Source organism: Lonchura striata, chromosome 17, assembly GCF_046129695.1.
Source record: "Lonchura striata isolate bLonStr1 chromosome 17, bLonStr1.mat, whole genome shotgun sequence".
Lineage (NCBI taxonomy): Eukaryota > Metazoa > Chordata > Aves > Passeriformes > Estrildidae > Lonchura > Lonchura striata.
Genome location: NC_134619.1, coordinates 934,956 through 949,413, shown reverse-complemented (window position 1 = coordinate 949,413; position 14,458 = coordinate 934,956). Strand labels below are relative to the sequence as shown.

Sequence of the window (14,458 nt, the reverse complement as noted above, 5' to 3'; positions counted from 1 at the left end):
TCTTTCCTTCCTGCTGCCTTTCCTCTTTCCTCTTTCCTTCGTGCTGCCTTTCCTCTTTCCTTCCTGCTGCCTTTTGCTCTTTCCTTCCTCTTTCCTTCCTCTTTCCTTCCTGCTGCCTTTTGGTCTTTCCTCTTTCCTTCCTGCTGCTTTTCCTCTTTCCTTCCTGCTGCCTTTCCTCTTTCCTCTTTCCTTCGTGCTGCCTTTCCCTGCTGCCTTGTCCTGCCTCTTCCTGTGCCTTTTTCCGTCCTTCCTGCTGCCTCGGGCCGGCCCGTGCTGAGCGCGGCTACAGAGAAATCTGACTGCGTGAATAAAAGGCGGCCAAAATGTGACCGGGTGAATAAATCCCAGCAGTGAGACCAGCAGTGCTGGTTTAAAGCAGCTCCGGGAGCAGCTGAAGCTGCCGTGGGTCTCCGAGACGTTTCGCTTCGTGACAATTGTGGCTGCTTTCGGAGGATGCTTTGGGCTCCGCTTTATGAGCGTGTGTTGCAGAGAGAAGTGAAGCAGAACTCATTTCCTTCCCATTTCTTTAAGCTTATTTCCGTATAATGCAGGAAGGGAGAGGGCTGGAAGAAGCTTGGCCGGAGTGTCAGGGGCGTCCCGTGCCCGCCACGGTGTCCCGGAGTCCCGGGGCCGGTGTCCGGGGCCGCACCGAGCGGCGGCGCCGCCCGCCCGCGCGGCGGAGCCGCGGGAGCGCCGCGCGTGAACCACAGAGCTCCCCGCGCGCGCCCGCCCCGCCCCGCCGCCAGCTCCGCTTAGCGCGCCCGCCCGCCCGCGCCTGTCCGCCGTTCCCGCGTTGCGGTGACGTCAGGCGGGGGCGGGGCCGGCGGCGGCGGCGCAAGATGGCGGCGACCACGGGCGCGGGTGAGCGGGGCCGGGCCGGGCCGGGCGGCGGGGCCGCGCCTCGCCCCGGGGCTCCGCGGGGCCGCGCCTCGCCCCGGGGCTCCGCGGGGCCGCGCCGGGGACGGCGGGGCGGAGGGGCGGCCGCGGCCGGGGGAGGGGCGGCGGCGCGGCCCGAGCGGGGCCCGGCGGGGCGGGGGTGGAGCCGGAGCCGGCCCCGGGTCGGGCCGCGGGTCCGGCGGGCCCGGCCGCGCCGGCCGGGGTGGCGAGGCCCGGCGGGAGCGGGGCCGGGCGGGCCGCCGCCCCCGGCGGTGGTTCCGGAGGGGACCGGGCGCTGTAAAAGCCGTTCTGGCCCGTGGCCTCTCTCTGTGTGCTCCGAGAAGGCAGTGCGTTTTTTATTCCTTTCAAACCTGCTCCACTCCGCACACCAGCTCTAAGGACTTGCACACGCTCTCCGTCCCGATCATTACATATGAAACAAAAGTACTGCAGCTCGATTTGGACTGAGGTTTTTTTCCTGTTGGCATCCTCTAATGAACTTCAACAGATCGAGTAAATCAGAGTCACTTCTGTTGAGGCAGTTTTATTTTCCTGTTTTCCCAGCCCACAGAGGGTTTCACATGTGCCCCTGTAGTGCTTGTTTCCACATTGCACTCTCCAAAGTTTGACTGTGCTCACCAGACGTATTTTGGAGTTCTTTTTGTACAGATAGTTCTCTGTCAGTCACCACTCAGATTTTAAGGATTACCGTCATACCACAATGCACATAATTCACAATAATCAAGTTAATAAAAGATTGGTTAAGTGCAGTGGTTGCTGTTATGAGAATTGTGCTACAGGTCTGTGTTTGAAGGTGTTGAGTCGAGACCCAGAAGCTGTAGCTGGGAGGAAGGGACCCTCCTTCCCCTGTTAGGTCACGTTCTCCTGCCTGCTCTGCCTTCTCAGTGATCCTTTCAGGCTGCTGACTTTGCACTTTGTGTCTGGCTGGCAGAACAAGGCCAATACTTTCCTTTTCAAGGCAGCGCAGCCCTGAGAGAGAATTGTTGGGTGTTCATGGGCGGGCAGGTGTGGGAAGGGGCTGGGCTGCAGTGCCAGGGACAGGCTGTGGTTACCTGGCAGCCGCTGGCCACGCTGTGTCTGCTGCATTGTCCCCTTGTCCCCTGGGTGTGTGGCACTGTCACGGCTCCCTGTGAGCAGGGCCAGTGAGCAGTGTGGGCACACAGCTGCGCCAGGCTGCCGGACAGACCTGCAGTGCTGCAGGAGCACTGCATGGCTGCACCAAGGCCAGGGCTCGGTCTGGGCAGCTCCGGGGCTGGGAGCTGGAGCTGTGGCTCCTGGGCTGCCCTCGGAGCACTCTGCAGTGCTGGGAAGGGCAGAGCTCCTCTGAGCTGCTGGCAAGGGCAGCGGTGCCCGGGGCTGGCAGTGGCACTGCACCGCAGGCCTGCGGGTCCCTGCTGCCCTGCAGGGGAGGCATGGGCTGGAGGTGGCACCTCGCTGTCCCCTGCTGTCCCCTCTCCGGGCTCTTTGGAACGTGCCTCACTGCTGCCTTCACTCACCTGGGAAGCACAGCTTGCTAAAGCTTCTTTCATGGAGCCTTAATGTGTACGTATTTGTCTGTAAAGCACTGGAATATATGTGATATCTTGAGTTCATGGTGGTTTAAGCAATGGAGCCTAAACACATATTGAAGATGCTCATCTGTCTTCAAAAGCAGCTATTGACCCAGAGGAAGAAGTGGTAACGAATGTCCCTGGGACCTAAAAAAGCCATAGGGCTGGACCTGGCAATTAGACAGGTGGATCGATTAGCAGGTAGAAATTATTAACAAGGAAAAAAACCCAACCCTCGGCCTGGAAGGAATGTTAGGATGTGGGGTCCATCTGTGCTACTGAGGGAGGGGAATCCTGTGTTGGTGGTGATGTGGGTTTCCCACCCACCCCATTACTATTTGAATAAAAAGAAAGGGCTGACTTTAATGATTTTAATAAGGCTGTTCATAGGAGACTCCACTGTGTGTGTGTCCATCCTACAGACCGAGGTGTCCTGCAGGAATGCTCAGCTGTCAGAGGTGATCTAGCAGGAATTCAGGGGTTCCTCAGAGGCTCCTGCACTGGCTGGGCTGCAGTTACACGACAGACCTTGCACCACAGTGCTGGCCTGCAGATTTGGGTTTTATAATGAGTGAAACCCAACCATGCTGGCCTGGGGGATTGTGTTTCTCTCACTTTCACCCTGGGAAAGGTTTAACGACCTCACTTAACCCACTTTGCTCTCACAGTTCAGTTTAGTGGCTCTGTTGCAGGGCTGTGAGGCACTGTGTTTGCCAGCAGCCAGGGAGGGCTGAGTGGTAAAAGGGTTTGTCCAGATCTAATTTTTTCCAAGTCTGAGACAGCGTGTGTGGCTGTGACAGTGCTGGTGCTCATGGCTCAATGCTCCTGCCAGAGGAGAGCACGCTTGGGGTTAGTGCAGTGCATTCAAAGGGCCTGTTTCTAACCCTGTAACATCCCTGTAAACTCCACGGGATGCTTGTGAAAAGCACAGGACAGGGCAGTGGGAGAATTGCACAATACAGGTGCACCTGCCTTTTGCAGCCCCAGGCTGGCTCCTTGGAGGGACAGCATCATCCTCATCTCAAAGGAAACGCTGCCAGCACCCAGGGCTCTCTGGGACTGGAAGGGAAAGACTCAAGGGTAGGGGGAGAGTAACTGAAGAGAAAATGCAAGATAAATTCTGGGTTCTTAAATAAGATGGGCTGTAAGAGCATGTGAAATAGGGCCAGAGGAGGTGATTGCAGGGCTTTGTGTACAGTAACAGGATGCAGTAGATTGAATAGAAAGGTAACTAGTTCAACACTCCTATGAGATGATATTGAATTCAGTATTTTCATCTTCAATTATATAAATTACATAATAAGATTGAAAAGCAGCATTCTGACTGTGAACAGGACTAATTAGTATAGTAAATATGTAGACAGGTAAGGATCCTGGCAGGTGTAACACTGACAGATTTGGTGAGGGTGTGAAAGTTGGGATTTTCAGGCTGTGAGGGTGCTGTTCAACTCCTGCAAGTGCAGCTACAGTTACTGATGGTTTGTGCCCCATTCCCCTGGTATGAGCTGGGCTCATGCCTGTACCTGGGGCTCTGTGACTCTGCCTGTGACTGTACCTGGGGTCTCAGACTGATGTTTCAGTGACCTCTTTTCAAAGAACTTGCCTAAATGATTGAAAGGCAGAACCAATCCTGAAACTTGCACAGAACAGAAAACACTTCAAATTGTTGAAGTGCACAGGAAGTTATTTTGTGTCTGCAAATTATCTCAGCACCTGTCTGTATCGTCAGAGTGGAAATTGTGACTGTAAGGACAATGCAAGAAATCCAAAGTTCCTGTCTCCTGAAAGCTTTTGTGACAATTGGTGAAAGCCTTTTATTTTTTAAAGTAATTTTTATTTTTGAAGTAAGTATCCCATCACTTCAGAAACTTTATATACATTGTGACAAGGAGTGGCTTTTGTATTTTTTACATTCCCAGTGCTGCAAGGATAAGCTGTCCAATTCATTATCTGCAGTCAATGCAAAGACATGAAACACAGACTGGAAAGGATGTAATTAAGGCTGAATATTGAATACACAGAAACAAGCAACAGAAAGCACTTTATTGTATTGGGCAACAGAGGTGTTTAAAGCTGTTGGATTTCAGCTGACTTGAGTTACAGCAAATCAGGAGCTAGTATAGAAAGCAGAGTTTAAATTGTCCAGAAAGGCCAGTTTGATGAGTTACTTGTTAGAGTGAAGAAGTGGAAAAGCCTTCAGTAAAAGTCAGTTCCTCTCCTTGGAGCCCCATTTTCGGGGTGCTTTGCTTAGGTGTGCTGTGCCCTGTGCCTGTGCTTTAGTCCTGAAGAGAAATGCTTGTAATTCCATCTCACTTTAGAAAGGAGAGAGAAACGGGTTGTTGAAGCTTTTGAGAGGTGTATTTTTTGTTCTCCTGCCAGAGATCAGAAGGATTGGAGGAGAGGATCTCCCCCAAAGGCACAGGGCCTGCCTGGTTTCACAGTGTTGCTCTCAGCTTCACAAGGTGCCTGGATGTGAGATTGTTTGGCTGTGGAACTGAGGAAAATGGAGATGGAGAAGTGTAGTCTGTGAGTAAGGTGAGAAAAATCTCAGCCTGATAAGATCACTCTTAAAGCTGTTGCAAGACACATTCAGTTGTGTGTCAGCATCTTTAGTAGTGCTGCATTAAAAGGTAAATCTGAGGGTGCTTTAAGATCTTTAAAAAAAAGTCCAAGCTGGCATTTACCTGTCTTTCAGGATAATTCTGTTCTTCCTTTAGTGAGATTCTGACCAGGTCAGACTCCTTTTGTCCCCATGTCAGTGTGCTGGCTCTGCCTTGCAACTCAGTGGTTTACAAACAGCTGGGTTGTGAGGTGCCAGGGAAATTTCTGCCAGGAAAACAGAAGGTCCTGATTTGGTTGAAGGCTGAAGAGGATGTCATGAGGTCACACAGCTTCTTAACTGCAACTCAGCTCCGTGAAGCTGTCCGTGGTTCAGTTCTCCTCTCTGGTTGCCATAAAATGATTTCATTAACATTTTGTAGCTGGTGAACTCGTGGGTGGGGTTGAGGCTTCTCAAGTACACATTGCTGAAAGGGTCTTTGAGAAGGACTGTTCAGATTTAGCACTGGAGAGCTTTAACTTTCACTGGTTTGCTGTTGTGATTAATAGTGAATATCTCCTTTTGCTCTGAAATAGATTTTCATTTCCATTTCTGCGAGTATTTCTGTGAGGTTAGACAAGCTACAAGTGAAGCAGTTACTGAGATATTACTATATTTATGTTTCAAATGAAGCTGCTATTTGAGAGTCATCTTGAACTATAGTGAAGATTAAATTAAAATGCATTACTGAAAGTACTTTAGACAAGCTGATTACTTTTTAATTGCCTCTTTATTTAGGCTTTTTTGTGTTAAATGAAGGGCTCTTAGAAGAACAGGTTGGTTTGGTTACTGCCAGGGAAGTCTCCATTGCTACACAGTGAGGGTTGTGCAAAGTATTTCCTGGGGGTGGGAGAAGGAAACCCCAGGGACCCCTGGTGCTGTCGGGGACACAGGACATCTCCTGACTCTCCAGCTGCCACGCCTCAGCATGGACATTATTTGTGCCTAGGACAGATCTGGCCACTTTCTGGCAATCTTGGTGGACATCAAACACGATGGTGATGTGTTTGTGTATGATCACAAGTGATAACATTCCTGTGAGGTTTGGGTCCCAGCAGGATGTGGTAGCGGACCATGAGTGCTCCAGGGCTCTGCAAATGAGGAGGAGATGGGGTTGCTTTAATGGCAACCACAGTGACCAGAAGGATGAGTCTGGTCTTTATTCTCTGCCTTGCTTAAGGGAAGTTTATTTATATAAAGAATTTATGGTCATATGGGCATAATATTTTATAATATGTGTGATTCTCTTTCTATTGAATTTATTTCCTGAGAATGTGTCAGGGAGGGAACTGAATTGGCACCTTCTGTGATAGATGAAGTCATGATCCTTCATGTTACACCCTGAGTTTTAGATTAGGGGTAAAACATGTTTAGAAAGCAGCAATGCTGTTGGACAGGGCCATCTCTTGTAAAATTACCAGTTATCTGCCATGATCATTTTATTTTCTGTGAAGTGCATAAAACTCAGAGCTGTGTCCTTCCCTTTGGGCACCCCCTTGCCATGATGCCAGAGTTCCCAGGGAGCAGTTCCTGTGGAATGAGCACTCATTCCTGCTAACAATTTCCCTGTGGCTGGAGTCAGTGCACAGCGTGACTCGCCGGCTCTCTGGAGACCTCACACTTGCCAAAGAGCTCTGAAATCCTGTGTGACTCTTTTATGGCTCTGATTCATGCTGGATTCATGCTGAATCAGAGCAGCTGTAGCTGGGGAGAGCTCAGCAATTAAGTTGCCTTCTCTTCCCGTAAGGTTGTAAAGCCAAGCCCAGCTCTGGGTAGCAAATGTCAGAACTAAGGCTGCCTTTCAGTCTTGCCTGTGGCCTGCTCAAATATGTACGTGGTGATGTCATTTTTAATTACACGCTCACTTAAAGATCCCTGCTTGGCTCAGTGAACGGGCGTGATGCTCAGAGGGATCACTCAGAGCTGATGCTCAGAGGGAGGGTGGACAGGCAGTACTTCTGGTTTTCTTCTTTGCTGTGTGGCCTGTGTCTGCCCTAAAGTGATTCCTCCTGGGTTGTTTATCTTGCTCTCAGTAAATACCAGTAAATTGTCTTTGCACCACTGATAACTATGAAGTGGTGTTACTAAGGAGCGAGGCACAGACCAAGATGATGCTTGTTAATTATTGTGATGTTGTGGCGTGGAGGTGAGAGGATTTTTTGGCATTCATGGGACTCGTTCCAGGCGGGTTTCCCCCTGGCTCCAGCTGAGGGCTGCTCTGGCTGGGGCTCTGATAACAGCCACAGGGTTTCCTCTGTGGCACCCCCTGCCCTGGGGAAGAGCTGCTGGGCCCCCTCCAGAAAGATTTTCTGTTTGCTCTTCTCCCCTGGCCCTGGCAGGGCTGGAGCCCTGACAGCAGTTCAGCTGTGAGTCATTCCCCACCAGCAGCTCTCCCATGCATCCACTGCAGCAAAACCAGGGAAATAGGTGGGATGCGTGCGAGCAAAGGCTGCACCTTGTCCTTCAACTCGTGCTCTGTGCCTCGTGTGCCCCAGCTCTCTTATCCCAGGGGCTGGAGCTGGGCTGCTCTGCCTCCCCAAACTACAGCATGGAGCAGTTGGGAATAGAATTACAAACGGCTGGCTCGTCTGTCATGGCCCAGGTGTGGCTCAGGTGTGACAGGAGTCCTCGTGAGTCTGGGGCACACAGGATACACACTTCACAGCTTAAAGATTCTGTGGGAGAGTAAACGCTGGAGTTTGTCGTGCAGGGGACGTGACAGTGGTGCCCGGAGCTCCTGTTGCCACCCGGGCTCTGGGGCTGGGGCAGTCTCCTGGCAATGGCTTCAGCAGCCCCAGCTGACTCATTTCCTTTCACAGCCCAGGAGCTGCGTTGCTCAGCAGCCATGGAAACAGCAGGGTCTGCCTGGGAGGGGATTTGGCAGGGAGCTGTGCTCAGCAGCCCCGGGTGGGAGGTCTGGTTCTGCCAGTGCAGGTCTGGTGTCTGCTGGCACCGCTCTGCTGGACGAGTTCCTGTGCTGCTGCTGCAGCTGTGACTGAGCCCCGCTGCCAGGATGTGCTTGGGTATGATCATGTTAGGTGTCTATCCACTGTCTTTAGTCAGTGCTGGTTTGGTTTCTTTGATGTGTGCTTTGTAGTCAATGAAATTTGGACACCTCTGATTATGCAGCAAAATCATCTCTGCCATTAGATTCCCTTAGATCATCAATATATTCCAAGGAGAGTTTAAAACTACCAGATCCTCTGTATTTTGCCCATGGCCAAGGAGGATCCATGGGCTGCAGGTGGATCTCTGCTTCCCCAGGGCCCTCCATGGGCTCAGGGGCATCTCTGCCCGTGCTTCAGTGACCTTGGTGCCTGCACAGCTGTTCCTCTGGCATATTCTCACTCCTGTCTCCAGCTGCTCCTGTGTGGTGACTTTGCCCCTTCCCAAACACCTTCTCCCAGCAGTGCTGATGTCCTGGGCCTTGGCCAGCAGTGGATCCATCCTGGAGCTGCCCAGGATTGGCTCCAACACACAAGGGGGGAGCTGCCAGCAGCTTCTGACAGGAGCCAGCCCTGGAGCCCCCCAGCACCAAACCTGGCCCCAGCCCCAGGCCAAGGAGCAGCAGGGGCTGGAGTGCAGTTCTGCTCTGGGGTGCCTGGGGTGCAGACACCTCAGGGAGCAGTGAACCCTCTGTGGCCCGAGTTCAGGGTCCTCCCTCACCACAGGCTTGGTGTGTGACCTTGGCTGTGTCACCGAAGCTCTCTGTGCCCTTGTTTTCCATTAATGCAGTGCAGAGGAGGAAATCTCCCTGTTTTCTTGTCTGTTTTGTGGAGAAATGTGCCAGCAATTACAAAGTGCTGAAATTCCTTGCTGGTGGAGGTCACGAGTACAAAGGATGCTATTGCTGCTGACAAAGCCCACTTCAATTAACTTCAGATTAACCTACTAATGTTATGAAAGAGTTTTATTTGCTTTGAAAGGTATTTTTAAAGCTCTGACTGAGTCAACTGCTGTCAAGCCTCTCATGGTGTCATTTTGTAGAAACTCCTAAATTTTTATACTATAAATCATATAGACAGGTGCTAATTAGAGCTCTCTAATACTGGGTGTATCCTTGAGGGAGCAGAGACTGCCTCCCCTAACGTGTGGCCTGTCAGCCTTCTAGAATGTTTCTTTGGGGATACCTTGATTTTGTTTGTAAAATCCAAGCTAAATATGGGAATAGCTTTTTTTGTAACACTGAAATACTGTCATTCAAAAAGTGGCATTTTCATGGTTTTGCCAAAAATGTGATTGTAAAATGACCGAAAGTATCAGAGAAATTAATCTAGCTTTTTTCTTTACAAGATTCCTCAACTGAAAATATTTTTCTGATTGTTTCAGGAGTAAAAGTTCCTCGTAATTTTCGTCTTTTGGAAGAACTTGAAGAAGGTCAGAAGGGAGTAGGGGATGGAACAGTTAGCTGGGGCCTTGAAGATGATGAAGATATGACACTTACGAGATGGACAGGAATGATTATTGGGCCTCCAAGAGTAAGTATCCACTTAAATACTAAAATAGTACTGTTACATTTTTTCCCCTTCTCCTAGCCTCACCACTGAAGTAGAAAATAAACAAAAGGCAAATGAGTGGAAAAAACAATTTAGGAAGTGATTTATGTTGAAGTTCTTTGTATTAATGGGTTTCATGTGTCTATATGTCTTTCTGCTTATAATTTGAAACATTTTGGTGCCTTTCTCTGGTTACTTCTGTTACTTGTCTGCTTTATATTTGCAGATTCAGTGAGACATAACTTTGGAGATCCCAGAATTCTAATGTTGTGTACCCTTGCATCCAGCAAGGTTCAAATCCCTCAGCTAGTGAGGTTACAAATGGAGCTGCTGCAGGTGCCAGGGGATGCTCTGTGCTGGCTTTTCTGCTGTTCCTGTTCCGTTTGTGGGGTGCTGTTTATTGCAGGAATACTGACAAGCTCTTGCAGAATTTCAGCTGACTGAGGAAACTCAGATTTTAGTAATTTCAGTCTCTTCTCTGAATGTCCTCTCCCAAAGCAGCATCTTATAATGCAGCTGGTCTTTGTGGGAGTATTGTAGCCTCTTTTCCCCCCAGCCCTACTAAACTGTGGGTTTACACTCTATTAGTGAACTTGAGGACTTAACTGTGTGTTGAATGTTGCATGTGTGCTAAAACCAGAACTTGTCTGTTGTCTTCAGGTTCACTGTTCTGTTTCCCTAATATCCTTTGCTGGAGTGCAAGTAGCCAGTACTCCTTCCTGCAATAGCAGATCTGCATCTGGCCTCAGTATCATTTCTCAGTAATTCCAGAGGTCATTACATGAAAATCTTTACAGACCTTTAATCATGTTCTGCTCTCTGTTCCCATTCTGTCAGTTGCCTTTTTTGACATACACTGAGGCTGTACAAGAACGTGTATTATGAAGGCATTATACATGCAGTGTTTTCTGTCTCACCCAGAAGTGTTGTTTACTTGTTGTCTGCCTTTGCTAATCTCTCCCCAGTCACGAGCATTTCATTTGTTTATGATGTACCCAAATTGTTTTCTAGAACAGCATTTGATTTTAGAACATTAGGAGAGTGCTAATGAGCCTGCATTAAGGCTGTGAAGAAAGCTCACTGTGTGCATAGGCTTTATGGAAAATTTAAACAACCTTGAAATCTAATTTAGAAAATTAAATAGGAATAGAAATGTGCAAACAGAAGAACGCAGCCTTGCCAGCAGTGATGGAAGTTTGCAGTTCTTTTGTGCTGCAAACCAAGGTTAAAGGACCATCAGTGCCAAGGAGTCAGCTCTGCCTCTCCTGTTTTTCTGACACACTTAGGAATATAGATCTTCTTGCCAGATATGTTGTGACTTCTTTTGAGCTTCTTGCTGGAAGGCAACAGACTGTATTGAGAGAGATCCTGGGGACTTGCAGCCATTCTTGTTTGCTGTCCTGCTTTTAACACTGCTCAGATTCAGTTCTTACCATTTTGGTTCTTAGTAGGAAGTGCAAACACTGACTGGGGACAAAAGCTAAGTCCTGTGTCCCTCTGGGTGGAAGGCAGTCACACTTGCAGCAGGTGGGAGGATGTTATGCTGCATTCCAGTGGGACAGATGAGCAGCTGTGCAGAGCTGGAGGTCTGTGTGCTGCTGCCCAGGGTTGTCCTGCAGGGGTGTGGCATTCCCAGGCTGTGTGATGTCCCTCAGCCAGCAGTCACCTTGGTGGCACAGGCTGTTCAGAGCCAGTGGCACTGTCAGAGCTTCTCAGAGCTTCACCCGGCTGTGCACGTGCTGTGGAGTGGCTGTGCACAGCCAGGGCCCCCAGTGCCAGCTCCCAGCTGGGTGGGTGTCCCACAGACCCCAGAGCTCCCAGCTGGGTGGGTGTCCCACAGACCCCAGAGCTCCCAGCTGGGTGGGTGTCCCACAGACCCCAGAGCTCCCAGCTGGGTGTCCCACAGACCCCAGAGCTCCCAGCTGGGTGGGTGTCCCACAGACCCCAGAGCTCCCAGCTGGGTGGGTGTCCCACAGACCCCAGAGCTCCCAGCTGGGTGTCCCACAGACCCCAGAGCTCCCAGCTGGGTGGGTGTCCCACAGACCCCAGAGCTCCCAGCTGGGTGGGTGTCCCACAGACCCCAGAGCTCCCAGCTGGGTGGGTGTCCCACAGACCCCAAAGCCCTGCTCAGAGCTCAGGGCTGTTCCCTGCTGCACGCACAAAGAGCAGCAGAATCATTACCCTGGAGGAACGTTTGATACTCTGAATATTCTAAAGTGAACTCAAAACAGAGAGCCAGCATAGTGGCTGCATGGCTGCCCTCACTTTTGGTTGTTCCATGTTCTAAAGTAGCCACTGCCTTAACCAAATGCTCATTGAACTGCCTGGTTGTTTTGTAATTGTTTCCCCCTTTCTTTTCCCCTCAGACAATTTATGAAAACAGAATATACAGCCTTAAAATAGAATGTGGGCCTAAGTATCCAGAAGCACCTCCATTTGTAAGATTTGTAACAAAAATTAATATGAATGGAGTAAATAGTTCTAATGGAGTGGTAAGTTTTTTGCTTTTATTCATTTTAATGGTTTTTTTGTTTTTTTTTTTGTGCAGCTCCAATGCTTTGTTCATACTTGTGGCTTGCTTAGCTCCTCATTGCTTGTGGTGCTCTTTGTTGGAGCAAGGAAATGGGGGTGGAAGGGAAGTGGACAAGTGGAGATTTAAATGTATGCTTTTAGGAAAACATTGCTTTTGATTTCTCCCTCCCAGATTTCTTGTGGGATCTTTAGCTGGGGATGGGGGGGAGTTAAGTGTAACCAGTGCACCAATTCTGACAGGAATGCTCTTTTTGTCTGTTTTAGGTGGACCCCAGAGCCATATCAGTCCTAGCAAAATGGCAGAACTCTTATAGTATCAAAGTTGTTCTGCAAGAGCTTCGGCGTCTAATGATGTCTAAAGAAAATATGAAACTTCCTCAGCCACCTGAAGGACAATGTTACAGCAATTAATTAAAAAAAAAAAAAACAACATGTCCCCCTTATTCAATTTAAGCTGTCTTCATTTTCCACAGTAGTAAATTTTCTAGATGCATCTTGTAGACCTCAAAATACTGGAAAGGAAGTTCCCATTCAAAGGAAGTTTTTCTTGAGATACTGTAAATGATACTAATTTTTTTTTCATTTGAAATATAAGTTGTGCTATAACAAATAATCCTGTCGTGTAACCACTGTCCACATAGCTGAACTTCTGGTATCAGGAAAAGTCTATTTAAATTTATTACTGTCAAGACCAGTGTGGCACATCCAACTTAACTGTGAAAGGATCCATCCCACAATCACCTTGCTGTGTGTCTGGCCTGGGTTGTTTTTTTCTTTCTCTGTCTTTTGCAATAGAGTCGAAGCTCAGGGCTATTTATTAGAGTAGACACAAAGGTTTTTGCTTCCAGTACTACACTGGGCTGTATGGACTACTACTGGGGATGTGTGCTAACCTCAGTCATCCCTCCCTTTGTGCTCGCTCTAGTAAAGGCTGAATGTGACTGTGGTCATTTTTGGGTTTTTATTATTTTTTTAAATGCCCTGATAATCTGGGGCAAGCTTTCCTTCTTTCCTTTGGCCAAGGCATAGATTGTATTTCTCTTCCTGGTTCCCCTCACCGGTGACGTGAGCTTTGGGTGAGGGATTCAGGGTTCTTTTTATCTCTTCCCTCTTCCCCTCTTTTTAGTGGGGGTGCTGCTTTCTTTTTGCCCCTCTTGGTGACTCTTCTCACCCCTGGCCCAGGGGTGAGTGTCGGGGCAATAACTTGACCTGTTCCCTCCTGCTTATCATTTTGGTTTTGCAACAAATTTAGTCTTCACCAGCCTGGGAAACAAGAGTATCTGTTCTGCTGGCAAACGTGGGTTTTCCCTTCCCTCCAGCACTGCTGCCACACCGCCCAGCTGGCCACGGCCGTGCTCTTAGATAGGCTTTGACGTGGGGAAAAGAGCAGTCATTTACCAGGATGGCCCAACCTTCTGCTGCCAAACCTCCGTGGGGAAGACTCTGCAAGCAGAGATTCTGAACACGCTCCAGGTACCCTCAAATCACTGTCTGGTGCTTTGGATTGACCCAAGAATGTTCATTAACAAAATGTTGCACTTGCCCCTTCTAAAGATGTAATAACCACAGACAAATCAAATCCGGCTGGCAGATTTTATGAGGGTTCTGTAAGTCTTAGAAATCTCTTCAGTGAAGATTCTGGGGAAGCGGTGGCACAGCAGATGAAGGACCTTGATTGGTTTTGCATCCTGGCAAATCACTGCCTTTTCTGGTTTACTGTTCCGGACCACTAACTGCTGCAATGTGGATGCAAGCTTACAGGAAACCAACCTAGTGTGTCCTAAGTTTTATGAAAAATTCAGTGTTTGTGTAAAAAAAAAAAAAAAAAGAAAAAATAAGGAAAAAAATAAAATAGTAAAAATAAACACATTTTAAAGCAGCAGCTGTCAAGTCAATGAAAATTGATGTTTCCATTAACTTCTGAGGAAAATATTAGTTGTAAGGATTTAACATCCTCTGTACTGAAAGTTTAACATAACAGTATTCCATAAGCAGCCTTTTTATTGTACCAGACCATTGCCTGATTTTAATATAATAAAAAGTGTGCATTAATATTAGAAGGCTTTAATTGTATTTATGTTTAGAATTTTGATCCCTTGCGGAATTCTTGATTTGTTGGAAGTACCTTCCTACAGATCACATTTGGCTGACAGAATGTGAACTGGTGGTGAAAGGCAATTGTCTCTGTCCAGCTGCTGCTGCTGTGCCCGGGGGCATCTGTAGTTCTGGTCTGGGCCCCAGGCTGCCCCAGGCTTGGCTGTTGGAGCACCAGGGAGGCCCAGGAGCTGCCGGGGGTCCCGGGAGTCCCGAGGAGATGGAATCCCTCTACAGCTGCACATTCCACTGGCTTCAAGGTCAAGGACTGTTTCACAAGCTGAACTTTC

At 48.9% G+C, this 14,458-nt stretch overlaps 1 protein-coding gene across 1 annotated transcript; it reads left to right on the top strand.

Annotated features, from left to right (window-relative positions):
- Positions 1 to 768: 768 nt before the first annotated feature.
- UBE2V1 (ubiquitin conjugating enzyme E2 V1) lies at positions 769 to 14,134 on the top strand. Its single transcript, XM_077786972.1, has 4 exons — positions 769 to 861; positions 9,376 to 9,524; positions 11,909 to 12,034; positions 12,339 to 14,134. The coding sequence occupies exons 1-4, from the start codon at positions 840 to 842 to the stop codon at positions 12,483 to 12,485; spliced, it is 444 nt and encodes a 147-aa protein (XP_077643098.1). The 5' UTR covers positions 769 to 839; the 3' UTR covers positions 12,486 to 14,134.
- Positions 14,135 to 14,458: the final 324 nt, after the last annotated feature.

What these genes read in the sequence shown, in the direction of transcription:
- UBE2V1 (XM_077786972.1), top strand. Translation starts at nt 840, where the DNA reads ATGGCGGCGACCACGGGCGCGG. An exon ending in GGCGGCGACCACGGGCGCGG is followed by an intron (nt 862 to 9,375) that starts GTGAGCGGGGCC and finishes TGATTGTTTCAG; the next exon opens with GAGTAAAAGTTCCTCGTAAT. An exon ending in TAAATAGTTCTAATGGAGTG is followed by an intron (nt 12,035 to 12,338) that starts GTAAGTTTTTTG and finishes TGTCTGTTTTAG; the next exon opens with GTGGACCCCAGAGCCATATC.